Source organism: Panthera tigris, chromosome D1 (genome assembly GCF_018350195.1).
Source record: "Panthera tigris isolate Pti1 chromosome D1, P.tigris_Pti1_mat1.1, whole genome shotgun sequence".
Classification (NCBI taxonomy): domain Eukaryota; kingdom Metazoa; phylum Chordata; class Mammalia; order Carnivora; family Felidae; genus Panthera; species Panthera tigris.
In genome coordinates this window covers 69,914,312-69,942,072 of record NC_056669.1, presented here as the reverse complement: position 1 = coordinate 69,942,072, position 27,761 = coordinate 69,914,312, and the positions used below count along the sequence as shown (strand labels likewise).

The window sequence follows — 27,761 nt, the reverse complement described above, 5'->3', positions numbered from 1 at the left end:
CTTTTGCTGCATATGATTCAGGCAGATAACTGCAAGAAGTCCCAACCTCCTGAACACTTAGTTTAAAAACACAGCAGCCAGACCCAAATGAGTTTTTTTTTATTGAACGGTCTTTGATGTTAAAGAAAATACAGATTCAGGGCTATATCATATGTATGTTGTGTTTGGAGACATCCTGATGGGCTTAATGCAAATTCTTAAAGTAGTGTATTCAAAACCACGTATGCATCTCATCCGGGATACATATTTGGATTAAGCATAATGAAAACCTGCAACAGAAATGAAACAGTTTTAACAATAAATGAATAAGTAAAAACTGCTGCTAGACTCAGCTCAGTAAAATGTCCTTTTACACGAATTCCTGGTAGTCAGAATCCCTGAATTTGGTGCGTATGAGTGCTTGGAAGGGGATGGAAAACCGTGGCCTTTCCTATGCAGGTGATGGAGGGCCCAGAGCCCCACTGTGGAAAGCTGAGGTGAATTTGGCTTCCCACCGGATATTCTTACCCAGCCTGATTCTGTAATAATACCTTTCTCCCTAGCTTTCTTTCTTGGTCTCTGAAACACTTTTTCTTTCTACATATAAAACTTTAGGACTAAAAAAACAAAACACCTTTTAATATACAAAGATAGTATTTTTTGTTGAAGCAATGGCCTGGTGGGATGCAGGCAGCTGATGTATAACTAAAAGATGTTTTGGTAGAACTGGTTTGAAAACTTAAAATCTAGATGCGTGTCAGAAGATTTTAAAAGCGTAGGTTTGGGACTCCTCTAGAGAGGCCGGTGTTGCTGCCTGGGTCCTAGTAAGGATGTAATGTCAGAAGGTTTATAAGTTTATAAGGCTGGCGTCCTTAGGAGAATTGTGCCCCCCCCCCCCCCCCAAAAAAAAAAGAAGCTAGGGAAAGGTACTTTCTAGACTTAGTACCTTTTACCTCAGGTGTAAGAAGTGGCAACCTTAAATTCCAATAAAGCAGCCAAAGTTTCTTTTCTCTGGGGTATCAGGAACCAATATTAGGAGGGGAGATACATTTCTGAAAGAAAAGCCACTCTACATCAATGCACTTCACATCTACCAGCTCTGTTTCCCAATAACTGTTGATGACGGAGGAGACTCAACAAGGGACCCTAAATTCCACTAAATGAAAAGAGATGGGCAAACGAGGTTCCTACAAGAGCAAGCAGGCCAAAGACAAGAGTGAGGGGAATCTGCGCTCTCCGTGTGAGCAGGACTGTTTCCTCCCCACTGCACCCTGGGACCGAGGCACGGAATCCCTTCCACACCTGGCTGCTGCTCCCTGTGGAAGGGGCCAGGCTTGTATCGGCTGCCCAGGTGGGTGCTCCAGAGGGACACATGTCCATCCAGTACAGGTAGCTGACACTACTCACTTCTGTGCTGGAGGAGGGCCATCTGGGGATGAGGGAGCCCCACGCAGCCTCTGCATACCAAGAAGCAGACAGAAAGGAAGTCCCTGGCATCAACAAGACTGGTGGGCGAACCACACTGCAGAAATGAAAACTAATGTATACAATTGAAATTGCCTTAAACAACAAGCAAACACACTCCAGCCATCGATGACTGTGCAAGCCAGGGTGCAGCCCCGGAAAACTTACACCCTTGTTAACAAGGGTGAACATTGCACGCTCTGATCTCCTTCTTGTCCTTGCAGCTGGTAAACTGGGAGCTTTTGAACCTCTTCTTGACCGTCATGTAGCGTTCTTGGATCCCACCACCGCACAGTTTGGTGCATTCCGACCAGGCTGTCCACGGGCGCATCCTGCAGCCTGGAAGCAGGAGGTCAGGTTAGGCCAGCAGAAATGGGGGGACCAAACTGAATGCTGAACTCCAGGCCACAGCTATGAAACTGAGTTGTCTGGGCTTCCCTGCTTTTGTATGGAATGATGGGTTGGGTTTAATAATGGTTAGGGCCCTTAGAGACTGTCAACTCCTCTGTGTCCATAAATGCTGTTGCAGCATTTCCCATCAAGGGGCAGAGTCCACATTGCCACCTCTGGAATCTGGGCTTGGCTGTTTGACTTGCTTTGGCCAATGGGACATGAACAAACAGGCTGGTAGGACCCCCCCCCCCCCCCCCCCCCCCCCCATGTCAGCAAGCCTGGCTACACTGCTGGAGAGAACGTGTGGTGAGAGACTCCAGCCAGTCTTTCTGAGGCCCCAGAAGTGCAGGTGAGGCCGGTCTAGACCTTCTAGCCCCAGCCGAGCCTCCAGTTGTCAGGAGCTACAGGAGTCTCAGCAAGACCTCAGAAGACCCACCTAGCTGAGCCAGCTCCTGCCACGGACCTGCAGAATCCTAGTAGTTTCGGGGTGGCTTGGTGATGGCAGTTAGCACTCGAGCAATTAAACCACTTTATCCTAATGTTTTGCTCCCCAGGTGCATGGTCTCCTGAATACATTCAAGTGTGATTAATTTCCCTACACAGATAAACATGCTTGCCTTAAAACTTAACCTGACTCAGAGGTTAGAGGAGATCTTTTCAAAAAATGTTTTCAAGATCCTCTACATTACTCTTGTACAACCAGGCACGTTTACTATGCTAAGTTTTATGGAGGAGAAGGCCATGGCACAGTGTCTGCCTGGCACATAGTTGGGCTTTATCACCATTTCTTGAATGGCTGACTACCCTGTCCCAACAGATAGCACTTTGATATGCACACCTCTCCTTAACGGACAGTGAACGATCAGGTGGCTCTTCAGATCTGTATTTCTCTGTCCTGTCGGGGTGAGAGGCCGTAGGGAAGAGAATGTGGGGTAAATTGAGCTGTGCCTTTTAAAATAGCAACACAGTGTACCTATTAACCTTCAAATACGACACCTTCCTCACCCACTCCAAAGAATCCAAACACCATCAGTCTGTACCAAGGGCTGACCCATGACTCTGTCACTGGCAAAAGTATGAAATAATGAAATTATAGTCTTTGCTTGTGGACCAGCTTATTCAACAGTGAAGCCCCAGGTTTTTGTTTTTTTTAGTGCCAGAGTAGGGACACACACTTTTTCCTGGGCTACAAACAGAAGTGGCCTCTGGGCCTCTGTTTTTGCCACCTCAACACGGGTGTGTTAAGTCCCTCTTGCTTAGAACTTCTCACAGGATCGAGTCTCAAAACCTCAGCGGCTTATGGTCTGGTCCCCACGTCTCCAGGCTGGTTTCCTGCCTCTCCCCTTGTACTCTGCTCCATCTGCCCCCTATTTATTGACCATCTCATGCTCTGTGGCATTTCTTGCCCTGTACCTGCTGCTGGGGATGCCTTCAACTCGCAAACCCCTATCAATCTTCAAGACCCACTTCCCCTGCTTTGACATGTCCCCGAACTCCAGCTTCAGGCTTGGGAGCAGTACCTGGGAACTGCTCGCCTCCGGACTCTTCCCTCAGCTGCTCATTCCGTCGGCTCTCTCGGGCCTCTCTCCAGCGCAGCTTCTGGATGGATGGATTTCTCAGGCATTTCCGGATACGGCATTTTTTTCGTTGCACGGTCTCTGGGCAGGGTGCACCTCCAAACTGTGGCTCCATTTGGATCATCCGGGTTCGAATCATGTGGCCTTTCCCACAGGACTTGTTACATTCCGACCACTGAGACCACTCGGTGAGCTCACAGTCAATGGCTGGCAAGACACAGATGGGCAGGAGTGGATCTCATGTCTGAAACAGCATATGGCCACTTGCGTTTTCCTCTGAACATCTCCACACAAGTCTGAGAGATGCAGAGAAGATGCTGTTTTCCCATTTTACAGAAGAAACTGGGAGGTTCCTACATGCAGATTGACTTCAGCCCACAGGGTTGGTGCCCAGGTCATAACCCACCTTCTGTGCCCAAATGACTCGAGGAATTTGGAAGATATGTTCAGAGTCTCTCACCCTTCCCTGTGAGCAGCTAGAGTATTGTCAAATCAGCCCTAAGTGGCATAGAGCCATCTTCCACAGTCCCAAGGACTGGGTATTTTTCAGAGCTGACCCCTGTGGACCAATACCCAAGGCCATTGTGACTTTTGCAGTAAGGCTCTGGTAGCTTCTCGTTCAACATCTCCCCGGGTCCTACAGATGGCAGTTTGTGCAAAAATCGCAGGAGCCAGAAACAGAAAATTCATTAGAGAAGAGGGGTGGGGACAAGTGGGGGTCTTAATGGTCTATCAGGGTATAGGATCCAGCATATTCTTATTAAGCCAACACCTCACAAAGTAGAGGGAAAATAACGCAACGGTCTGATTCTGAGAATGTGACCTAAGGAGGCAAAGGATTCTGGACTCCTCACTGGGTCTGCAGAATGTAGATCTAGGAAGAACTCATTTGGGTCAGTAATTTTTGGCCTTTCTCCCTGTGAGCTCAGGCAGCTTATGTGTAAAATGAGGATAATGGTATTTTTCTCATTAGTTGTGAAGACTAAATGAAATCTTCCCAGCTCAGTTCCTGGCGCACAGGAAGCGTTGTTCTCCATTCAGTGAACCCTGTGAATATACGTTTCAGTGGGTAAGTGTCTCGGTCAGAGGTTCTGGAGCCCCCACTCTTGGTGAGATGGGTTGAACACAGGGTCAACCTTAGTTATTCAAAGCCTCAGCCTCAGTTTGATGGTCTGGGTCATCTCCACACATGACCACATGTAGCTAAAACAGCTTGGGAACTGTAATATGGAACACTGAGTGTAACACACCTGCCAGGTCTAGTGTTTGGCACTTGGACCAGTTATGTGGTTTAATCCTCAGAGGAACCTAGGAAATGTTTCTTGCTATTTTACAGTTGAGCAGGGGGGCAGTCATCTGCGTAAGGGACAAAGCTGGGACCTTCCTCTCAGAGGAAGCCAAAAAAACCCATCCTAGCAAGCCTGACTTTCTACTTCCTAAAAGAGAAGCTCTCTTGGAAGATTAGCCAGAAAAATGGGCTCCCTCCCTCTCCTTGGAGATCAGTACCCGAGAAATGCAGGTGATCAAAGAGGTTTCGCAAGAGGCGGGGGTGGGCATTGAGCTTTTCGTTGCTGGTCTTAGCAAGGCTGCAAAAGTACAGAAGTTACTGACTTCACGTCCACCCTCTAGTTGTGGGCAAATGGTCACAGGGAAAAGGAATAGAAGTAAAAAGGTTGGAAAGCCCATGGATCAGAGAGTTGTGGAGGCGGGGAGGGCAAGAGCCACATAATGAGGCTCCTTGACAAGAGCCTGTGCTATGTGTTTCCCATCTCCGTCTCCTCTTTAGACTTCATAGCAACGTGCGGTTTGGGTGTCGTGTAGCTGGTAGCAGGACCCCCTCTTGCTAGTGAGGAGACTGAAGGTTAAAGATCTGTGCTAACATGGAGACCCAAAGCCTGTGCTCTTCGTCCCCAGCAGGCGGCTGGGCTGCAGGACTTACGGCATTCGGGCAGCATGCACTTCTCCACCTGCTCCAGCTCCTCGTTACAGTCTCCGAGTTCCGCCAGAGACTTGAGCATCCGCTGGCGGGTCCGCATGCCCTTCCCGCAGGTCACGCTGCAGTCACTCCACTCGGACCACGGGGACAGCAAGCAGGGGATGGTGTCTAGGCCAAGAGCCAGGTTTGCCACTGAGAACAGGCTCCCTTTACTTTCTTTGATTTCCCTGTGTCCCCTACCCTCTGTTCCCCACTCTGGCCCCTGGAGTCGAGTGCCATGGACTGACCGCCTTCAGGTGACCCAAGTGACCCCGTGGAGCAAGAAGTGGCTCAGCAGACGACTGCCCTTCCTGTCACTCTCCTGCATCTCCCCTGCTGATGTAGCTCAGCAATAGGAATACACAAGTCCCCGCCTGCAACACCCCACACTCCCCCAAGACCATGCAGTACATTTTTGGACACTTTGTTGCTAAAATCCCTAGGGTGACCGCTACTTGTGTGCATGTGCGTGCATGTGTACTGATGTGTGGGTCTGTGTGCATTTGTGGGTAGGGCTGGGGTTGTAATGCTTTATGGGGCCAGGCTTGTCCAGTGCAGAACAAGAGTGGGGGCCTATGACCTGAGGGGTGGATGTCCTGCCCGAATGTATTACAATATCACCCGCCTCCCACCAGGATACTCTGGGGTCCTATAAAACACAGCTGCTGACGAGTGCTTTCCAGAGGTCGCCAGTTTGCCATCCCAGCCTCGCTCAGAATGTCCCTCAAGGGAGGCCCCGCTTGATGGCTCTTGCAAGGACAGTGGGCCGTATGTTCTCCCAGCACGCGCCCAGCCTCCGGCCTTGCTGGTGGTAGCGGCAGGGGTTCTGTGGTCTGGCCCACCGCCCCCATCCCCTGCCCCACGGCCACTCACGACACTCGGGCATCATGCACTTCTCCGCCTGGGAGGTCTCGGCCTTGCACGTGGAGCCGTCCGCCGGGCTCATCTTGACCATGCGATGCCGCTTCTTCATGCCCATCCCGCAGGTGGCGCTGCAGTCATCCCACTCGCCCCACTCGGTCATCAGGCAGCTGCTGGGAGCTGGGAGGCCAGCCCTGTTGGGGTCACGGCTGCCGCCTTGGGAGCACCCCCTCTCCTCCCCTAGCCCCTGCTGGCTGGGCACCCCTACTCACAGCACTCCTCATTGACCGTGCACTTCTCCGTCTCCTCAGTGGGCAGCGTGCACACAGAGCCGTCCTCAGGGAACTGCTTCACATACCTCTCCCGGGACCGCATGCCCATGCCACAGGAGATGCTGCAGGGCGACCAGGTGATCCACTCGGACATGGTGCAGGTGGAGCCGTCTGCAACACACGAGCAGGCGCCGCTGCAGCCCACGTGCCCAGCTCTCCAGGGCAGGAATCGAGAAGGAACTGGCTGTCTTTTCCCCATTGTGTATTCTTGCCTCTTTTGTCAAAGATTAACTGACCATATAATCACGAGTTTGTTTCTGGGCTTTCTGTCCTGTTCCGCTGATCTACAAGGTCTGTTTTTGTGCCAGTGCACGGTTTTGAATGGGGAAAAAGATGGTCTCTTCAACAAATGGTGATGGGAACACTGGAGAGCTACATGCAAAAGAATGAAACTGAACCACTTTCTTGCACTGCACATAAAAATAAAATGGCTTAAGACCTAAATGTGAGACCTGAAACCATAAAAATCCTGGAAGAGAGCACAGGCAGTAATTCCTCTGACATGGGCCGTAGCAACATTTTTCTAGTTAAGTCCCGCGAGGCAAGAGAAATAAGAGCAAAAATAAACTATTGGGACTACATCAAACTAAAAGCTTCTGCACAGCAAAGGAAACAATCAAAGCTAAAAGGCAACCTACGGAATGGGAGAGGATATTTGCAAATGACCTCTCTGATAAAGGGCTGGTATCTAAAATATATAAAGAACTTATAAAACCCAACACCCAAAAACCAAATAATCCAATTTAAAAATGGGCAGGAGACGAACAGACATTTCCCCAAAGATGAGACACAGAGGGACAACAGACATATGAAAAGATGCCCAACATCACTCATCAGGGAAATGTAAACCAAAACTACAATGAGCTATTACCTACCTCACACCCATCAGAATGGCTAAAATAAAAGCAACAACAGGTGTTGGGGAGGATGTGGAAAAAAAGGAACCCTCGTGCACTGTTGGTAGGAACGCAAACTAGAGTAGCCACTGTGGAAAGACACTGGAAGTTCCTCAAAAAGTTAAAAATTGAACTGTCCTCTGATCCAGTGCTACACTATTGGGTATTTATCCCCAAATACAAAAATACTAACTTGAAAGGATATATGCACTCCTGTGTTTATTGCAGCATTGTTTACAATAGCCAAATTATGCAAGCAACGCAAGTGTCCATCGCTTGTTGATAAAGGAAATGGTATATGTATACAATGGAATATTATTCAGCCATAACACAGAATGAAATCTTGCCATTTGCAACATGGATGGAGCTAGAGAGCATAATGCTAAGCAAAATAAGTCAGAGAAAGATCCTGTAGGATTTTACTTGTGGAATTTCAGAAATAAAGCAAGGGGCATTAAAAGTCTTTTTTGGTTTGTCTCAACTATACAGAAACTGTTCCGGGCATGGGGGATGGGTGAACTAGGTAACAGGGACTAAGAGTACACTTCAGATGAGTTCGGAGTAATGTATGGAATTGTTGTACACCTGATACAAACATAACACTGTATGTTAAATATCCTGGAATTAAAACAGAACTGGGTGGCATTCAAGGGGAGTCAGGCAGTTGGGGATGGAGGGGAACTTAAAAGGTATAAATCTTGAAACCAGGAATTGTTCTCTAAAAGGACATGCCCGTTTTCCAGGTGCATGGATTACTTCTTATTTCAGGACAATACAGTTGAAAGCTGCTTGGATGGGTACAAGAATGTTTTATTTTATATAATAATTTATCTTAGATTTTATATCTGCATGGTCTAGGGTGTATCCTATATCTAAGACCATTAAATAAAATTAAAAATTCACTTCCCTCTGTCACTTAACTACATTTGAATGTACAAATGTAGTTTGTAATCATACACGTATGATTAGTTGCTGCCATTTTGGATAATACAGATACAGAACTTTCCCATCACAAACTTCTACTGGACAGTGCTGGAAAGGTATTATATATATTCTGAGATACAATGTAAGTTCTGTTGCTCAGAGGAACCTGAGATTTTATAGTTCTTCTCTAAAGCTGCCAGTTCCCTGTCTAGAAAAACTGATGAGAATTTTGTTCCGGAGGGTAAAGATTGCGACTGGCTTTCGGATATAGGGACCTGAAGACAAACACAGGGTGGATTTGTACCCAAACAGATTACACTAAGTGACCACCGACCTCTCATTGCCTCTGTTGAGGCTGGCAACCAAGAGAATACCCCAGCTGCTAACAGAGAACAAATGGTAGTGTGGGGAAGGAATGTCTGTGTGCCAGGGGACAGAGGAAGAGTGAGGAAGGCAGTAGAACCATTCTTTTGTGTGGACGTCTTGGGCTATATATGGCTTTGCTTCTATCCCTAGGGGTTAGCAAAGGCCATGAACATGTAGGTGACACTGGAGGTGGGGAGCGGGGGGAGGATAAAGCCCGCAGCATGGCTTGGTAGTCCCATTTCCAAATAGGGGTGGGAACTACCCTTGGTGGAAACATAGGAGTGTGTGTGTGTGTGTGCACGCACACGCGTGTGTCTTAGTTCTTTAAAAGAAAAAGGAAATGATGTCATACGTTTATCCATATCAATGAAGACGTACTGAATGCTTTGAATGCCTAGTGGTATGCTCTGAGGTTAAAAAGATAACGTAAGATATGGATCTTGTTCTCTTCTAAGAGCTGGGCACAATAATTCCAGGTACTGAAAATATGACAGCAAAGGTAACACAGAGGGGAAAAACCCACTCCTTGGAGTTTAGGGGAAGATTTCACACAAGAGGGCACACCTGAGTATACTTTTGTAGGGTAAAGGAGATTTGCTTTTAAAGGTGAACGGATAGCTTATGCCAACACCCCAGTACGGAGTGTTTATGTACATGGTATTGGGAGATGAAGTTAGAAGAACTGTGAGTCCAGCCTGCACATGAATGTGGCTGTCGCTTGCCAGGTGTGATGCCTACCCATGGTGATTTAATCTCTGGACAGTGCCGGGGGGACACTGTAGGTTTCTCTCCCGGGACCCACACGTTAGGCCCAGGGACAAGGCTAACCAAAGGAAGCCCGTACAAAGAACACGATGTTCCAGTGTAATAATGGTTAGGCTGGTACAGAAATAGTTAGGGGTACCAGGCTTGACAAGTCCCACCTCAGGCTTTCCAGGACCTGGCAAGACATTACGCCAGGAAGGCAGAATTTGGCCACCACCCACTGTGTACCTGACAGGTAGAGCTTGGACTTGAGGCTCAACTCTTCCAGTGACCCCCAAATGGCTGTCCCCAAGTGCCTTTACTGACCGTGTGTCTTTAGTGTTGCAGTGTAACTCATGTGGTGTGGATTTGTGTCACAGTACTCATTTTGCCCTGGCCTTGCACCCGGGGTCGCTGCAGGACTATTTGCCCTGTAAATTAAGCTGAGGAGTTTGCACATGGGCCATAAGGAGCCACAGATCTTTTAGCTGGGGAGTGAAATGATCAGATCTTTGTAGAAGATCCCTCTAGTGGGGCCCTGGAAGATGGGTGGGAGTGGGGAGATAAGGCGTGGACTAAAGGGCTGGCCCAGAGGATTAGGAAGAAATGAAGATGCACCCGCTACAATAAGATGTATATTCATGCAGTCTAATTCCTTTGGAACATCCAAAGGGGTCTCTGCTTCCTTCCTGTTCTAACCACACCCTGAATAATCAAGTGCGGAAGGCAACCGGATGTGAGCACAAGAGAACTTAATCTGGCGTTGAGTGGGGTAGCTTCTGGGCTGCATGTACACACGTCAGGCACAAAAAGCAGGCACAATTGCAGAAATAGTAAAATCTAGCCTACACTCCATAGGGAATCTTAAGGACCCCCGAATAATCAAAACAACCTTGAAAAAGAACAAAGTTGGAAGATTCACACTTCCTGATTTTAAAATTTAACTACAAAGTTACAGGAATCAAAGCTGTGTGGTGCTGGCATACAGCCAGACCTACAGATCAATGGACTGGAATAGAGAGCCTAGAAATAAAGTCTCACGCAAATGGGCAAATAATCTGAAAAGGGTTCCAAGACCACTCAATAGAGAGAGGACAGGCTTTTCAATAGGTGGTGCTGGGAAAGGTGGATACCCCCATTTAAAAGAATGGAGACTTTTACCTAATATCGTATATAAAAATTAACTTGAAATGGATCAATGACCTATAAACTTAAGAGAAAACCTAGGGCAAAACCTTCAGGACACTTAATTTAGCAATGATTTCTTGGATAGGATACCAAAGGCACGGGCAACCAAAGGGAAAAAACAAACCCAGATTTCACGAAACTTTAGAATTTGGGCAAAAGGACACGGTCAACAGTGAACCGGTAACTTATGGAATGAGAGAAAATATTTGCAAATCCTATCTGATAAGGATTAATATCTAGAATACATGGAAGTGGGGGGGGGTTCACTCCCCTCTGAAGTGCCTTATCAAAGGCACAAATGGCAATAAATCACCATGGGAGTGCAGCCAGGAGACGTATTACTGTCCCCAGCAAGAACCAGAGGGAGAATGACCCACAGTGGGATAAGCTTTCTTCAATTATACTCAGCTTGGAAGTGGTTTTCTTCCTGGCATAAACCAGCCCAATTTCTATATCTCTTCCTGTTGCCTCATCGCACCTGTGAGACAGTTAAGCTCATGGTATAGAGACTAGACCTGTCCAGGTGGAGAGTACAGCTGTACCCTGGAAAGTACGCAGCTGACCTTTGCACAGCAATCAGCTCAGTGCCATTCTGAAGCCTGTGCCATCATGACAGAGGCCATGCAAGTTCACAGCTCAGGCCTGATTTTTGAGCAGTTGCAGAGAGCTAGACAGGATCCTTGCAATCAGCCCCGAGGTCCTGACACAGGAAGGAGGTGCTCTAACTCGGGTGTGAATGGAACACGAAGGCCCACGATGGTCATGTCCCACTAGGGCGATGGATTGAGATTCAGTGTTGGCCAACCTGCTCACCTGTTTCTTTTTTTCTTTAAATATTTTTAATGTTGGTTTGTGAGAGAGAGAGAGAGAGAGAGAGAGAGAGAGAGAGGGAGGGGCAGAGTGCGAGCAAGAGAGGGGCGGAGAGAGAGGGAGACACAGAATCCGAAGCAGGCTCCAGGCTCTGAGCTGTCAGCACAGAGTCCCATGCGGGGCTCTAACCTATAAGCCATGAGTTCATGACCTGAACCAAAGTCAGATGCTTAGCTGACCGAGCCATCCAGGCGCCCCTCGCCACAACACAGAACAAGCCTCTGCCAGCTCCTCGCTCACCTGGGCTGTAGCCTCACCTTCGTCACTGCAGCCGGGGCCCATGCAGGGCTGGAAGTCCTGGGTGTCCGGGCAGGGGACGCTGAGGTCCAGCTGCGCCTTTAGCATGCGCTGCCGCATCCTCTTGCCTTTGTCACAGGTGGAGGAGCTGCAGGCGGACCACGGGGACCAGTTGGAGTAGATGCAGGTTTCGGGGGTGTCATCTGGAAAGAGCGTGGGACAGGTTTTCCTTGGGAGCCTGTGGACACTGGAGCCAGCCCTATCCCCACGAAAGCTCCTTTGGGGATAAGAAAATCTGCGTTGCCTGCCCTGCCTCAGCAAACCTGGGCGCTCTTGGGGTGGAAGCAGCTATTCACTTGCCTTTAAAGGCGATATTTTAATCATTCCATGAGTATCTAAGCGACAGGGAAGAGTCCTACTAACCCTTCCCCTCAACACATGAGGGTCTGTCTTTTCTGGCCCCTCACTCCTGGCAGACACGGTTTCTGCGGGTGTACAGGCAGATCACAGGCAATTGGGGAAGCACAGCCTTCTGTGTGTGTGTGTGTGTTGCTGTTTAATCTTCTCAACGACCCCATACACAGGTGTCACGATGAGGGCAGCCAATGTTCGCCCAGCACTTATTACACACCAGCATCATTGTAAGAACCTCACATGTTTTGTCCCATCTGGTTCTCACAGCAACACTCAGCGAGGCAGGTTCTGTTATTAATCCCCATTCTACAGGTGAGGACAGTGAGGTAGCATGGAAGCGTCCTGCCCAAGGCCACAGAAAAAAGCCCAAGTGGTGTGGCTCCAGATCCCATGAGAGAAGGGGCTGAAGGCATGGGCCTGCTGCTCCCTCCTGACCGTAGGATCTAGGCCTCCCTTTCCTTGCCGGGGAAGTGGACGTGTCCACGCTGCCTCACAGGCCAGAGTGACCATCAAAGTGGGGAGTGCCGGGGGTCCCAGGACGCCCATGCAAAGGCCCGATACTGGTGAACACGTCTTCTTTGAGTCCTGGCCTCATTTTGGCTTATCTTCCAGGAAGAAGTCCTCAAAGAAGGGACTGCCAAGTCAAAGGACATACTATTTTTGCAGCTCTGAAAACCTGTTCGCAAACTGATTTCTCAGAAGGTATTGCCAGGTTATATTGCTACCTGCAACCAAGAAAACTTACATACCTTCATCTTTCTCTTCTGGAGCCAGATCTGCGACAATATCATCGACGTTATCAGGTACAATATTGCATTGTTCCCCCTGCAAAAGGAATTTTTCTTGGAGGGCTCCCATCAAACAGTGGTACGTGTTGGGGTCAGACGAGGGAGGAGGTAAAATCGGATGCCCACCCTGCGTGCAAATCCCAGGCCACGATGGAGTTCCGAGCCAACATTTACGATCACACTGAAAGAGAAATGGCAAGAAAGCCACAGCTTCCCAGTCCCTGACCCATGGCAGACGTCAGTAATCAGTTATGGAACTCACTAGGATACCTATCTGTCTGGACCAAATCATTCAGTGGAGCACAGAACCCCACTGTAATGTTGATTTTGCTCATTTAGATCTTACGAATAATTTGCATGCTTAGAAACCTCAGGCGGTCCAGGAGTCCTGTGTTTTGGAATACGCCAGGGACCTCATGATTCCTGAGCAGATAGGGGTATAGTCGGCTCGCACTCCTGGTGGGAAGGGTCTGTGGCAGGGTGAGCTCTAGCCCCAGTACCTTCCGGGCGATTCTCTCGATGACAACTCTGGCTACTTGAGTGATAGACCCGCCCTCTGGATCGTAAAAAGGACTCTGAGGATGGTCCAGGCTGGTCAGGGGCCGGATTTTCTCCTGGGGAATTGTGGGCTTGTTGGGTGACTGTCAGCGGGGAAGAGAACACAGAGAGAGAGAGTGTGGGAAACAGAGTGTTTAAAAACCACAAAAGCAACTTGATTGTAATATGATCAGAACAAAAACCTAATTGTTAGGGATTTCACAACAGCTCTAACTGCCTCTGGTGTTAATGCAATTCTATTCACGCCGTGTATCGTGCAAAAAAAATCGGTAGACCTCGATTTTCAGATTCTCCCAGGTACTCAGGATTACGTCCTGATGAAGACAAAGTTTCAGAGAGCTCATCCCAACTAGGAAACAGCTGAACCAGGCTGGCCTGAATCCAGAGCTCTTCCTGATGGACCAGGCGTTGGCAAACTAGTCTAGAGAGGGTCAGATGGTAAATATTTTAGGTTTTGTGGGTCCCACTGTGTCGGCTCCAACTACTCGACTCAGCTTTTGTAGGGAGAGAGCAGCTCCCTACAACATGTAATTGAATGCGGGCGGCGGGGTTTGAAAACCTTATTTACAAGTCAGGTGGTAGTCCCAGTTTGGCCCACAAACTGGGGTTTTCCGACATACTGCCCTGCCACTGGTTTTCCAATGGCTTCGGATTTCAATGCAATGAAAAATATTAAATCAGGAGACAATCCAAAGTCCTTAACCTAGGTGTCTGGAAACCTCCAGGATCTGGCCCAGCCTCACATACATCAGCTTCTGTTGTTCCCTATTCTCAGCCCCGTCTCTTGCTTTTTGCTTCCATGCCCATTTCCTGCTGTTCCCTTGCTTACCTAGGAACTGCTTTTTAGCAGATTCCCTCTCCATGGCCTCCTGGCCAGCTGTGTGGGTCATACTGTATATGGTATGTGAGGGTGAAACTACACCGGCCTCCCCTTCCAGACTGTGGATTCCTTTACCACATTTGTGTCTGGGACCCCCAGCACAAGGCTGGGGGAAGAGAAAGCACCCAGAAAGCTTTGTCCCTCACCACCACAGGCATATACCCACCTCATAGGTCACCCCACTGTCGGTGCCGGCGTCCCAGGGGATCAGGTCTTGTACCACCTTCTGGACCCAGCCGCACTCCTTGGTACACAGATCCTCTGCAGACAGGCCCACATTCCAGTCGGGGCTGGGGCCCATCATGGTCAGGAAGGACATCAAGTGGCGTGTCCTGTCCACTGAAAATTCAGCCGAGGGTGCCGCTCTCCTGGAAACCAGATACGTTACGTTAGGGGGTCTGGGGGGTACACACTCTGAGGGACATCAGGCCAGACCAGAGCTGAAGGAGGAGAGGACAGAAGGACCAAGGATTCTTGGTCTTCCACTGATCTCTGCCTGTGGCCACTCCTGTTTTACACCCTTTGCTATCCTGAGCCCTTCCACTGGCCACACGTGGAGAGAATCATATGCTACCATCATATCCAGTTTTAATCTGTTCAAGGCACTTAAACTGTTTTTGTAGATGTTTCTTATTGTTCAGCTGTTGATTGACTGTCAACTCTCACTGGAGGGTGAGCCCCAGGAAAGCAGGGCTTTTGTCTGTCTTATTTATGGCTTGATTTCCAGTGCCTACAACAGTGCCTGGCACAGAGTAGATGCTCACTGTTTCTGAGTAAACGAACAAATACTTTGTGTTATTGTAACTGAACCCAAGTTTGTCTGCCTGATGCCCAGCAAAGATGATCACCGAGTCACCAAGGATGCAGCAAGGAAAGAGTTGATTTGAGAGGCAGCCAAAGGCAGAGACGCGAGGGCAAGCCTCAAATCTGCTCCTAAGGAGGAGAGTTGGGGAAATTGGAAGGCAAATGAAAAAGTTCTGGGTAAAGAGTCACAGCTGCACTTACTAGTCTGCAGCTGCGATCAGCCACATTATCTCTCTGGTTACCGGTTTCAATCCCTACCCTCTTTTGATCATTCCTCATTCTTGAGGGAATTGGGACGATGACCATTTTAGTTACTTCCTGCTGAGATGGGGCACAGATCAGAGTTGGGGAATGGAAACTTCCTGCACTCACTTAGAGATACTCTTCAGTCCCAGGCTGAAACCCAACATTCTGCATTACTAAGAGTTATTTTTGAGAGCGCGCGAGGGAAACAGAATCTGAAGCAGGCTCCAGGCTCTGAGCTGTCAGCACACAGCCCGATGCGGGGCTCTAACCCACAAGCCTGAGCTGAAGTTCGACAAGTCACCCAGGTGCCCCTGCATTACCAAGATTTTGTAGTTTGGTTATTAGTGTTTGTACTACATTGTATCTAGGACCTTTGGGGAGAGGTGTTTTAACCAAGCTTGTTGCATGTATTGAGGTCTTCAGGCCAGCTCTCCTGAATAGGAGGGGTCTGCCAGAGGCTCACTGCTCCAAGCAGTGCTTTTTTTTGAGGTCCTCCTTGCTGGCAGGCTGTAGGGAACCTGCGGATTCTCGTATGTTGAATGTGAGGAACCCATGGCTTGACTCCCCTCAGTGTCCCTGAAGAGTGAGCCTCGCTGAAGTTGAAGCTGGCCCTCTGGGTGCTCACTCTTCAGGTCTTTAGTGATACCAAGTCTCCAGGATACAGTCGGTGCAAGGGCACGTCTGTGGGGCACATCAACCTGCTGGAAGTGAACTTACCTAACCTGCTGGACCTCCCTGAAATTATCCAATTCCCTGATGTGAGGAACTCCTAAGTTATGAAAAGGGTGTAACAACAGTCTTCCATATACCATTTCATAAGGGCTTATTAACTCAAGCCCATGTCTAGGGGCCACTCGTACCTAAAGCAGAACAACCAGCAAGGCTTCTTCCCCAAGTTAAGTTAGTTTCTTGGCAGATCTTTGCCAAGAACAACCAGCAAGGCTTCTTCCCCAAGTTAAGTTAGTTTCTTGGCAGATCTTTGCCAAAGGTTTTTTTTTTTTTTCCTTTCTTGGTTTTTCTAGCTGGTTGGGGTCTCCAGGAAGTGTGTAATTTCCACTGGACACCCAAGGCATTGGGCATGGTTTGTCTGGCTTGTGCTGCAAACACTGTTCCATTGTCGCTCTGAATGGTTAGTGGCAATCCAAACCTAGGAATGTTTTTGCTTAAAAGTTTTTTTTTTTTTTTTTTTAAGTATACTTTATTGTCAAATTGGCTTCCATACAACACCCAGTGCTCATCCCAACAAGTGCCCTCAATGCACATCACCTACTTTCCCCTACTTAGAAGTGTTTGGACAACTTCTGAGGACTTCACTGAATGGCAGGGGAAAGAGCTTCAACCCGGCTTGTCAAGGGATCTATAAATACCAGCAAATATTGAAAATTACCTGTTGTTTTTGGCTCCTGGTAAAGTCTACCTGCCGGTCTTCTCCAGGCTTCGTGCTTAAAACTTCATCAGGCATTACAAAAAGTTCTAAGGTTTTTTGTTTTGTTTTGTTTTTTAAGTTTCTTCCCCTTTTTTGACAAATTTTGCAATGGAGATAACAGGAACTTATGTGACTTTCAATAAACACAAGCAGAATAAAAGTTTTATATTATAGTGCTTTTAATTCTAAGCACGTGTCCATTTTAATTAAACCAGCAACCTTAAATGAGTTTTACTACTCAGTATTTTCCAAGATCATGTGAAAATCATTTGGGTTAGTTTCAGTCTTTGAGTTTTAGAATGTCCAATTCGAACAAGCGTTTGCTTTTTAACTAACCAGAACTCTTTTACAAATTAACTTTAGCAACACCATGCAGATGGAGAGCAAATAGCTCACACACATGGACACATACAAATACACAAACAAGATGCAGAAAAAATCTTAAAGGCCCAATTTCCAAGTCTCTACCCTTTTTTACAACACAAATCTAATTGCAAGGTGGTATAATTTACGGATTCATTAATTGGTCATTTTTCTCAAGAGTCGAAGGACTATTGTGGCCAGTGTTACAAAAGAAGATTGCCCTATTTTGGAGAGCAGAGCCGAAAGGGCTGCATGTGGGGATCAAGCAGGGACTTTCCATTTTCCAATTAGAACACGGCTGGTTTTATTCGAAGATATCACAAGCTGCAGCAAGCCTAATGAAGCCCAGAGTGCCTCCGTGGGCACTGGTTCCTCCGCAAAAGTTGAGGCTTCACCCACAGAACCAAATGGCTTCCTAGTTTCTAGTTCCTCCCTAAAATTCAGAGCTTCACTGACTGAACCAAACAATTGGCTAGTCTGCCCTCTCTTAAGAAAAGGAGGGGCGCCTGGGTGGCTCAGTCGGTTGGGCGACCGACTTCGGCTCAGGTCATGATCTCGCAGTCCGTGAGTTCGAGCCCTGCATCGGGCTCTGTGTTGACAGCTCGGAGCCTGGAGCCTGCTTCGGATTCTGTGTCTCCCTCTCTCTCTGACCCTCCCCCGTTCATGCTCTGTCTCTCTCTGTCTCAAAAATAAATAAACGTAAAAAAAAATTAAAAAAAAGAAGAAAAGGAGACAAAGAGAACCCAAATCCTGTGTTTGGAGGCAGCCGAGTGAGAGGAAGAAATCTAAGAAAGCCAAACCAGAGGGAGGAAGAAATAAGCAGCCTCCCATGCCATGGAGTATGCAGTACTCACCAAGAGACCTCTGTCTAAACGAAACCCAAAGCCATTTTCTTGCCGCAGGTTAATTTAGGTGCCGAAGGCCGATGGTGCCCAGTCGGAGTGGGGTCTTGAGGTCGGGCCCCTCGACAAAAAGCCTAGGCAACTGCTTGGACCAGTCACCAGAATCCTGTTAGCAGCTCAGGGCCGACAAACCACGGGCGCAGAGCTCCTGCCTGGCTCACCAAATCTGTAGCCAAACCCAAGTTCGCCTGCCCGATACTCAGCAAAGACCATCACTGAGAGACATGGGGTCCCCAGAAAGCTCCTCCACAGGCAGCAAAAGGAGGAGACAGGATAAAACTCAGCCCCACCTCCTCCCAGGAGCAGAATCAGGGCAGTTTAAAGGCAAATGGAAGACATTTGGCTGAAAAGTTGCAGCTGAGGGCAGTTCCATTAACCCTTTGCTTACCGGTTCCATTGTGTGCCTAGCTGTGTTGGGATGGACTTTACAAATCAGTGCTTACCAATGCCCTAAGCCTTTCTTTCTTTCTTTTTTTGGACATCCTCACTCAATCCTCAGAACAGACCTGAGGGAAGAATGACTGATTCCAATTTATGCATGAGGAAACTGAGGCTCACGGGCTTATGTTATGCAACTTGTCCAAAATCACCAAGTTAAAAATGGCAGACAAGACCACGACCCAAGGCAATATTAGTTCGAATCAGCGCTCTTTTCATCATCAATTTCAAATTCCTTCTCCCTGCCCCGTTTTCACTCTGCGATCAACATTGTGCCGTCAGAGGTGGGGGAGTGTCTCCCCAGCTTGCTGCCTCTGTTGTCCTCACGAGGCTGCTGACAGCACGGCCCTGCCCCGGTACCAGAACTCGCCCGTGGCCACATCCTCCGGTTGGTGAGCAAGGACCTGGCTATATAGCCGGGGAGATGGGTTGTCTGTCAACCCCCAAGCCACAAGAGGCTATTATTCTTCAACCTCTGTCTCCTCAAGTTGCTAAGAAGAGGTCTCAGCCGTGGCCAGGGCTGGGCGAGGACAATGGTGGTGGCCCCCTGGGGCGGGGGTTGGGGAGCTGGGGAAGGAAGAGTTAGATGCACTCAGCACACACCGGGTGGCAGACCCGGGTTATTTTATTTCCCCACCCCCGTGACAATCCCGTGGGGTTTGAGTTGTCCCATTTTGTAGAGAAGAAAGCAAGCGTGGAAAGGTATAAAGGTTAATGGACCTTTAAAGAGACACAGCTGGTAGGGGCTGAGGTTTAAAGGCAGCTCTGCCTGACTCTACACCCCCAGGCTGCTAATTGTGGGGAATCCTTGGCTGGGGACCAACGTGTCTGTTCAGTTCAGCTGGCAGCTGGTGCACCTCAGCTGCTGGGGAGTCCCCGTGTCCCTCTGTGGAGGCCAGCTGCTTCTGGCTCCCCTCACCTGTCCCCAAAAGTAATGACTCCAGACCTGGTTAGGCCTCGTGGAACTGGACCCGTTGGGCTCTGGCAGGCTAGATGGGGTCAAGCCACGCACAGAGAGGAACGGAAGCCTGGGTGTGTGTCTGGCGTCACCTCTTTGAGCTGCGGGTCCTGGGGGCAAATTACCAAAGCATTCTGTGCCTCAGCGTCCCCGTCTGTAAAATGGGGATCTCCATATGTCTACTCCAAAGGGTTACTGTGTTTAATGAGAGAACTTGCATACGGTGCTTAGTCCAGCACCTGGCACTTGAGAGAAGCAGTGTAGGGTTGTAAAGAGATCAGAAGAGAGAGGGGGGAAGTGGAGGGAGGCCTTCCTGAGTGGACTACCCATTATAGCCTGATGCCAGTCTATGTTCTGTTACGGGAGTGGGGGAAGAGCCTGGTCTGAGCCCTGGCTTGGGTGTCAGCAGCCCAGCAAGGCCCGGTGTCGCCCTCCTCTCCAGCCTCCTGCCGCCCACCCCATCTGCCACCCTGTGCCCCGGCCAGACCAGCCCAGTTGCAGGTCCCATGTGCACTTCCATCTGCTGGGAAAGCTCTTCTGCAGTGGTTTGCACCGTGCGGTCCCCTGGTAACTTGTTAGAAATGCGGATTCTTGAGCCCCACCCCAGGTTTACTTAATCAGAGACTCTGGGGGTAGGACCCAGCATTCTAGTTTAACGACCCCTCGAGGTGCTCCGGATGCACCTCGAGTTTAACGAGTGTTGGTCTACTCCTCTTTCAAGCTTCAGGTCATGAGTCACCTCATCCTGGAGCCTTTTGGATCTCCCTGACTGAGGCCAGTGCCTGTGGTGTCTCTCCATACTCTCTGAAGCTGTGCCCTATGATCGACATCACCCTGTCATCATTCGGTCTTCCCCCTCTAGATTGGGAGCTCCTTGAGGGCAGGGACCCTAAGCTTCATCCCAGGACCGCGGTGCCCAGCGGGCGGGCTGAACAAGGCAGTGTGTGAGGACTTGGGCTCTTCCACCCCCAGCTCTAGGTCTTGGCAGTAAGTCACTCACTGTCCTCCAGTCCCAGGTTCTTCATCTGACACCACCTACCTGCAGGGTTTCTGTGAGGCTCCCACGATGCTTTTTGAGGAAGCCTTTATAAACCGCTAATGTCCCCCACACACCTAGTCCACTACGTAGGCACAAACTGGGGGATTTCATCTTCTTTTCCCAGGTGTGCATTTACTGGCATGTAGGTGAGTGGCTTTAGCTTTTAGCAGCTTCTTTAAAGACCTGGCTTCTACAAGAACTGCAGCCTTGCTCACTAGGGACTCACAGTGTATGGTCTGGGGCCCGCCTTCCTGTCGGTGCAAACCACACAGCATGGACATCTGAGGGGACTGCTTTTGCCCCAGCCCTCCTTGGCTCTTGGCCCCTTGGGGGGTCCAGCAAGGCCTTGGGGGGCATACTTCGTCTTCCATTGCCATAGAAACCAACCACTCCACCTGTTACCTTCCCATCTCCCTGAGCATGTGGCTTGCTTTGTCAGAATTGTCATTTGTATCCTGTAAGCTATGGGTGACACTATTCATAGTGACAACCTAAGGGGCAAAGACATCTCTGCTCAGGAGTCCGGTGCTGGGGAAACCGAATCAAGCCTGACCCAACAGGCCATCCCGATACTCTGCTCAGCTGATGGACTTAACCATCGGAGAACCTCACGTGTCTTGTAAGACACGATGCAAATTGTTTTCCACCGATGCACTTTGGCCAAATCTGTAACCTGAGTGACGTATCCTTCCAGACCTTGGTGAGTTTTAAGGAGTAGGAAATTTGGGGCAACCAATCCCTGCACAAAACGCCTGACCTTAGGTTGGGTAATATGGCAAACTTGAATCTGTACGGGCCTGGGGGCAATGTTAGCAATTTTCTAGCATCTTCAGTTATGCTCTGCTCTTTTCTCTTACCCTTGACTGGGAAATTTGTCCCCTGATCCCCAGCTCCCATAATGCATTCTGCAGGAAGCATTTCCTGACCTCTCTTCAAATTGTTTAGGACCCCGGGTGCACTTTCCCAGAGCACGATGAGCTCACTCTTTCCTTGGGGTTCTGGTTGAATTTCCATCTTGCACATTAGGTTCCAGAAGAGTAGAGACCATTTTTGTCTTGCTTACAGCTCTATCTCAGAGCCCGGCTTAGAACTTGGCATGAAGTGGATTCTCCTCAAATATTTGTTTTAAATAAATTACTTAATCTAGGAAATGAATGGAGCTCTTATACTTCCTTTGACCTTCAAATTTAATTTAAAAATCACCTCAAAGTATTTGTTACTTCCATAATAAAAATGCTATTTAAAATAATGAAATGGATAAGAATATATGGGAGTTTTCTTTGGGAAATGCTTGGTACGACTGGAGTTCTTTAATTTGTCCAAACCATAATAAAAATCCACACTCATGCTTTCTTATATGCCATATCTTTCCAGATATGATATTTTGTGAATTTGGTTTTATTTTTCTGTTCTGGGATTTAAGTTTTTCATCAGTTTTCTAGCAAAGAGAGTTGATCTGGCCATACCATGATAACAGTATATTATAAATCATGATAATTAAAATGGAAGCCTATTCAGGACAAGAAAGAAATATAAATGAGTGGCATAGATTGGAGATCCCAGAAACTTTAGATATGGTATTATACAAAACAGACTTCTCAAATTAGGGGGAAAAGGAAAGATTGTGCCAACAGGGTGGGGCCAACTTAACTGCAGTTTTTCTTTTAAAAATGTGGAATTTGCACTTAATCTCACATACCTAAATAAATAATCCAGAGTTAAATAGACAGCAACCAGATTATAGGGGACATGTCGATTACTGATTTGCTAGAGAAATGTTAATTTCCTCTGCTTTGAAACAATAAAGCAATAACAAAAGTAATTGAATTATGAACCAACTAAAGACATCTGTGTAATGAAACAACATGGTTGAATTAGCGAGAAAAAAAAATGGCATGTTGGAAAAAACATCTCCATGCAGTGTGACTGACAAATGTAACTGTCATACATACAGAGCTAATCCAAATCTGTAAGAAAAACACCACAATCGCGACAGATAAAGGAAAGTTATGAACAGAAAATTCACACCAGAAAAATGAATAAGGAAGACCAGATGAAGACATGGAGAAGTGCTTCACCTTTTTACATTCAGAGAGGCAGCATGGTGCGCAGAGAAGAACAAAGGATATTGGAAGAGGCAGCTGGATTTGCATCTGGGTTCAGCCGCTTGCTAGCTCTGTGCCAGGGGCTTTTTGCCGCCCCACCCCGGCTCTTTGCACCTACTATGGCAGCAGAATGGGAGCATCATCTTACCCACCCAAGGGCTTTTCGTGAGGAAACTGCTTGTCATTGTGACCGGCACATCCTAGGACTTGGTAAATGTTGATTTCTTGCTCATTAAGCCTTTCCAAACAAAACTTCAAAGAACACCATAAAAGAAAAGAGGCAGTAGGGATTTTTATGCTCCTCCTAAGAACTTATTATCTCCTTCTAAATTTCAGATCCAAACCAGTGTAACTCAGGTCACTGGTGAGACTCTAGTCACTGGCGATTCAGGTCACTCATATGCCGAGTTTTGTCTCTCATGTATTTCAAATAATCCCTCATAGCTTTCGAAGTTGCAGAAACTCAATCTAACCACTAGAGGGCGCAAGAGCCACGCACTAGGCTGAAGTCCTGCGTGGTAGGTCTGAGGTTTCTGCCTCGGAAAAACTGCTTATAACCTGGAGGCATCTAGGGCTCCGGGTCCCTCTGGCCAATTAGATCTACCACCTGCTCCTCTAGTCCAACGCGTCTTTACAATCCTGAAGGTATCGGCAGACCTGGGCAAGTGCTACAGGAGACAGGAAGGGCCCTGAAACTTTCAGCCCTGATCTGAGAAAGAGAGAGATGCCTTTGTCCTCATGGGGAGAGCCATGGCTTGGGTGATTTGCGGGGCAGGATTGCTGGAGAGGGTGACTGTCTCTAGTCCACCCTCCCTTCATCTGTCTCAAAAACAAGGACAGTTGTCTAATCAAATGTGAATTAAACAGAGTGGCTGGAAATAATTACAGAGACTACAGTCCCTTATAAAATCCATTGTAAGAATAAAGATTATTTGCAGAAGTTCCAGTAATTCCTAGCATTCAGATTAACCTGGAGGAACTGGGTGGTAGGAATTTAGAACTGATTTGCAGGAAACCTGGTCGTTTTCTACTCAGGCGCCAGAGGAACTGGTGAAGGATGTGGGTTTTGTTCAGAATCTGTCTTTCCTGTCTCTACCTGCACTCTGGGCTGACAGAACCACAGCTTGATTTATTGAGCTAAACAAGTCAGCAGCTAATTTGTTTCGTTCATGGCTGTCCTTTGAGAAGTGGTCCTGGGGAAAAAGATGAAGATCATTGAAAAGCAAGTCAGTTTCACAGGGCAGGACCTCACAAAGTAGGTCACCCCGGCTTTCCACTGGCCCAAGGGTGGATAGAATCCCATTAACCTCAATCGGGCAGGCTCAGTGAGGAGGGGCAGGGCTGTTTCTGCAAAACAAAACTTGGCTGCGTGGAGGCTTCCTAATTTGACTTCCTAATGAGATTTGGAAGAGGGAAGGGGAGACTGGGGTATGGGAAAATCAAAGGAAAATTCCTTTCCCTTAACGAGCTGGTAGCACTGAGCAGAGAGGGTTTGGGTGTTTGGGAGGTCTGGGTGTTTGCCATCGATTAATTCTGTTCCACTGGGGTCTCATGAAGTCTGAGGGACGGGGGAAAGCTGGGAAGGTGTCCCTATATATATATATATATATATATATATAACAAATTTACAGAAAAGTCTTCCCCATCTTAAAAAAGAAGAAGACAAAAAACATCATTGACTCTGTTACTCCTTGGAGCAGTAGCTGTTCCAGCCACTCTTCTTTCACAGCGAACTCAGAAGACTTGTCTGTATTCGCTGACTCTATAACCTCACTTTCTGTTCACATTTCACCCCCCTGGAGGCTGCGCACCATTGCTCAGTGGAAAGGATTCTCAATAAGGTCACTGATTTTCTTCATGTTGGTCAACCCAATAGGCATGATGCAGCCCTAATCTTACTTGATCTCTCAGGTGCACTGGACACAGCTGACCACTCTCTCCTGGAGCACTTTCTTCTCTTGGCTTCCCTGATGCCAAGCTTCCTTCCCCAGTCTGTTTGCTACTCCTTTTCTGTTTCCTTCCTTTGCAGGCATGTCCTCCAACGTGCATCTCCAACGTATCACATCCAGAACTGAGCTCATGGTCTTTCCCACTGAACTTCATTTACTATTCTGAACCTAATAGGTGGCCCCATTCATCCAGGTGTCTCTGCTTCCCTCACTCTCCATATTGAACTTATCACTGCAGCCTGTGGGATTCTGCTCCTACACCTCTCTACGACCGCCATACCTCTCCATCTCTACCACCACCATCCTTGTCAAGGTCACTGTGAATTCTCCCCTCACTACTCTTAACCTTCTCGTATTGGAGCCAGAGTGTTGTTACTGTTGTTTTTTTTTTTTTAAGTTTATTTACTTGTTTTGGAGAGAGAGTGAGCTCATGTGGGGGAAGGGCAGAGAGAGAGAGAGAGAGAGAGAGAGAGAGAGAGAATCTCAAACAGCTTCTGAGCTGTCAGTGCAGAGCCCGACATAGGGCTCGAACTCACAAACTATGATATCATGACCTGAGCGGAAATCAAAAGTTGGACAACATACTGAGCCACCCAGACACCCCTGTTTGTTTTCTTTTGAATGCAGATTTGATCATGTTGTCATCCTGCTTAAAACCCTTCAAAGATTTCCCATTACTCTTAATGGAAAAATCTAAATCCCTAATGTGTGTCTTGGCCCCACACCAAGTTCGCCTGTGATTTCTGGACCTAGTTATACCACAACTGTTTAGCACCTTAAGTATGCTGAACCCTCCTCAGGGTCTTTACACATGATAGTCTCTCTAGACTTTCTAGAACGTTCTCCCCTTTCTTTGCCTCTTTACCTAGTCAGCTCCTATTGGTTCCTTAACTCTTAGCTCAATGGCCATCCCTTAAAGGAAGCTTTCTCTGACCTTCAGCTTGGGTCAGGGTCCCCGTCACGCTCTCTCATGGCACCTTATATCTTCACAGACATGTCACATTTGTCAGCATTTGGTTAATGTCTCTCCCTCACTAAACTGTGAGTTCATGAGAAACTCTGCTCTGCTCAGCACTGTATTCCTAAGTATCTTTGACAGTACTTCCCTTTAGAGACCAGCCATAAATGTTTGTTGAGGCAATGAAATGTTTCAGTCATCCTTAACGGAAGGACACAAGGTAAGTGAAAGTCACGGTTTTGTTTTGTTCTGGGGCAGGAGTCAGACAATTTGGTTGTGGTCACAGTGTGAATTTCATGCTGGTCCGAAGTCTGACTGGCAGATATATATATGTCTTGATTGGTGAAAAGACGGACACTGAATGACCTGTTACGTAGTTGGAGGGGCCTTGTAATAAGTAAGGGGCACAGGGAGTGGAGGCAGCTGGGGAGGGTTGGAATTCTAGTTCTTCCGCCAGTGGAGCTGGCTGCTGAGGTCTGAGCCTCTGTCTCATCTGCAAAGTGAGGCTCCAGACCCCTACCTCATGGGGTTAGTATGAGGATGGAGTGGGATGAGGAACGTAAGTCCTGGCAGGGTACCTGGCACATAGTAGGCGCTAGAGACAAGAGGACAGCTCTCTGCTCCCTGCTTTTTCTTCCTCCTTTCCGCTCTCCTTCCAGAAGCACCCTGCTTTGCCATTTACACCTTCCTAAACCCCGGGCTCCTTAAGGGAAAACTGGGATCAGGTTTCCCTAGTGGTATCAACACTGGCATCTGCAAACTCTGGCCCAGATGCCCCCAGCCCCTGCCTGGTTTTGAGCCCAAGGTGAGGACTCGTCCACATGCAGTTTTGGGAGCTGGGGGCAGCTGAGGAGAGCCTGAGCGCACAAGATTCAGGGTGGGTGTTTTTTTCTGACTGACCTTAATGATGTGAAGGGGCCTCAGGGCCTCGGTGAATTCACATCGGTGTTTTTTGGTGGGACAGGCCTGAGACAGGCAAATGCCCCCCTACCAGGGGACAGCCGGGGGCAGTAGACCCTGCCTCTGCTGCTTCTCCTTGGAGGGGAAGGCATTTCCAGGGCTGGGCAGGTTTCCAACCACGCCGGCCCCAGCTTCCTCAGAGGAGATCACAGCAAGCCAGGAAAGGCCTCTACGCAGCCAGCTCAGCTGCCCTTGGTCCGCTGTCCAGGTGTGGGCCTGTCTCTCTTTCCTCAGGTCGCCACTTAGGGCCTCAGTTCTGCCCAGACCTGGGCCAATCCAGGGCAAGGAGCCTCCTTCCAGACTCAGCCCCGTATGATACCTTCTGAACAAGACCCTTCATGACCCCTCCTCAATCCTCGGCTGGGTTGTGCCCCTTCTCTAGGCTTCCAGAACCACTTATAACCTCATTATAACATTTATCCCCATGGAGTGTGCACGGCCACCATGGTGTGTGGTGTCACCCGAAGGTGTGAAAAGGGCAGCTCTGGGGTGGGAGACCTCTCTTTATTGTCCATCCCCCCACCCACAATGGCTGTGGGTTCCAAAGGCTGGGGACTGGGTGTACAGGGCTGGCACGTCGTGGGTGGGGGAGGAACGGTTAATTTGCTGAATGGTTAAACAGGTGGGCACCAGATGCCTGGCAGCAGCTTCCCTGCTCCCCGCTGGTTGTGTGGGAGCACTCCTCTCTCCACTCCTGCTACCCCATCCTGTGCTTCTCTACCCATCATCTTGACTTTGCCTTTGCTCGCACCGAGCAGAATCTCACCCACTGCCTGTGTCGTTGCGCTCTCCATCACCACCATCACCGGTGGGTATAGACGACTCCAGAGAATGGCCAAGCCATTCTTCATAAACCATTTTCATGCGGTTGGCAGGAACTTTGCTCCAAGTCTTGCATCCTTGAAGGAGGAGTGAAACCAAAGCTCGTTCAAGGAACTGCACAGGACTCGGCATGGCCAGAGAGAGGTGCAGAGTAGAGAGAGGCAAGACATGAGCCCTAAGGAAAAGGAAGCAGGAGCTGGGGCATGTTCGGCTCACTGGGGCCTCTCTAAGTGATCCCGGAGACCAAAGGAGGTCATGGAGGGATTCTAAGGAGAGGATAACACAATAGGATTTGGTTTGGTTTTGTTTTTTTGATATGATGATTTCAAGGTCCACGTACGCCAT

General features: G+C 48.4%; 1 protein-coding gene across 2 annotated transcripts in view; it reads right to left on the bottom strand.

Moving 5' to 3' along the window:
* Window positions 1-78: 78 nt before the first annotated feature.
* Window positions 79-27,761, bottom strand: part of SPON1 (spondin 1) — a 257,617-nt gene continuing 229,934 nt past the window's right edge. Inside the window, exons 8-18 of one of the 2 annotated variants that reach the window (XR_006208341.1) lie at window positions 14,613-14,814; window positions 13,509-13,649; window positions 12,970-13,045; window positions 11,827-12,009; window positions 6,522-6,692; window positions 6,262-6,429; window positions 5,353-5,517; window positions 3,357-3,620; window positions 1,612-1,782; window positions 926-1,031; window positions 79-269 (exon numbers count right to left, since the gene is read on the bottom strand). Coding sequence is in view for 1 of the 2 variants with exons in the window: in XM_042958428.1 (XP_042814362.1) it covers window positions 1,619-1,782; window positions 3,357-3,620; window positions 5,353-5,517; window positions 6,262-6,429; window positions 6,522-6,692; window positions 11,827-12,009; window positions 12,970-13,045; window positions 13,509-13,649; window positions 14,613-14,814 (1,534 nt within the window). In the remaining variant the exon portion in view is untranslated. The remainder of the gene's footprint in view (window positions 270-925; window positions 1,032-1,611; window positions 1,783-3,356; window positions 3,621-5,352; window positions 5,518-6,261; window positions 6,430-6,521; window positions 6,693-11,826; window positions 12,010-12,969; window positions 13,046-13,508; window positions 13,650-14,612; window positions 14,815-27,761) is intronic. The other variant, XM_042958428.1, reaches the window with a different exon arrangement.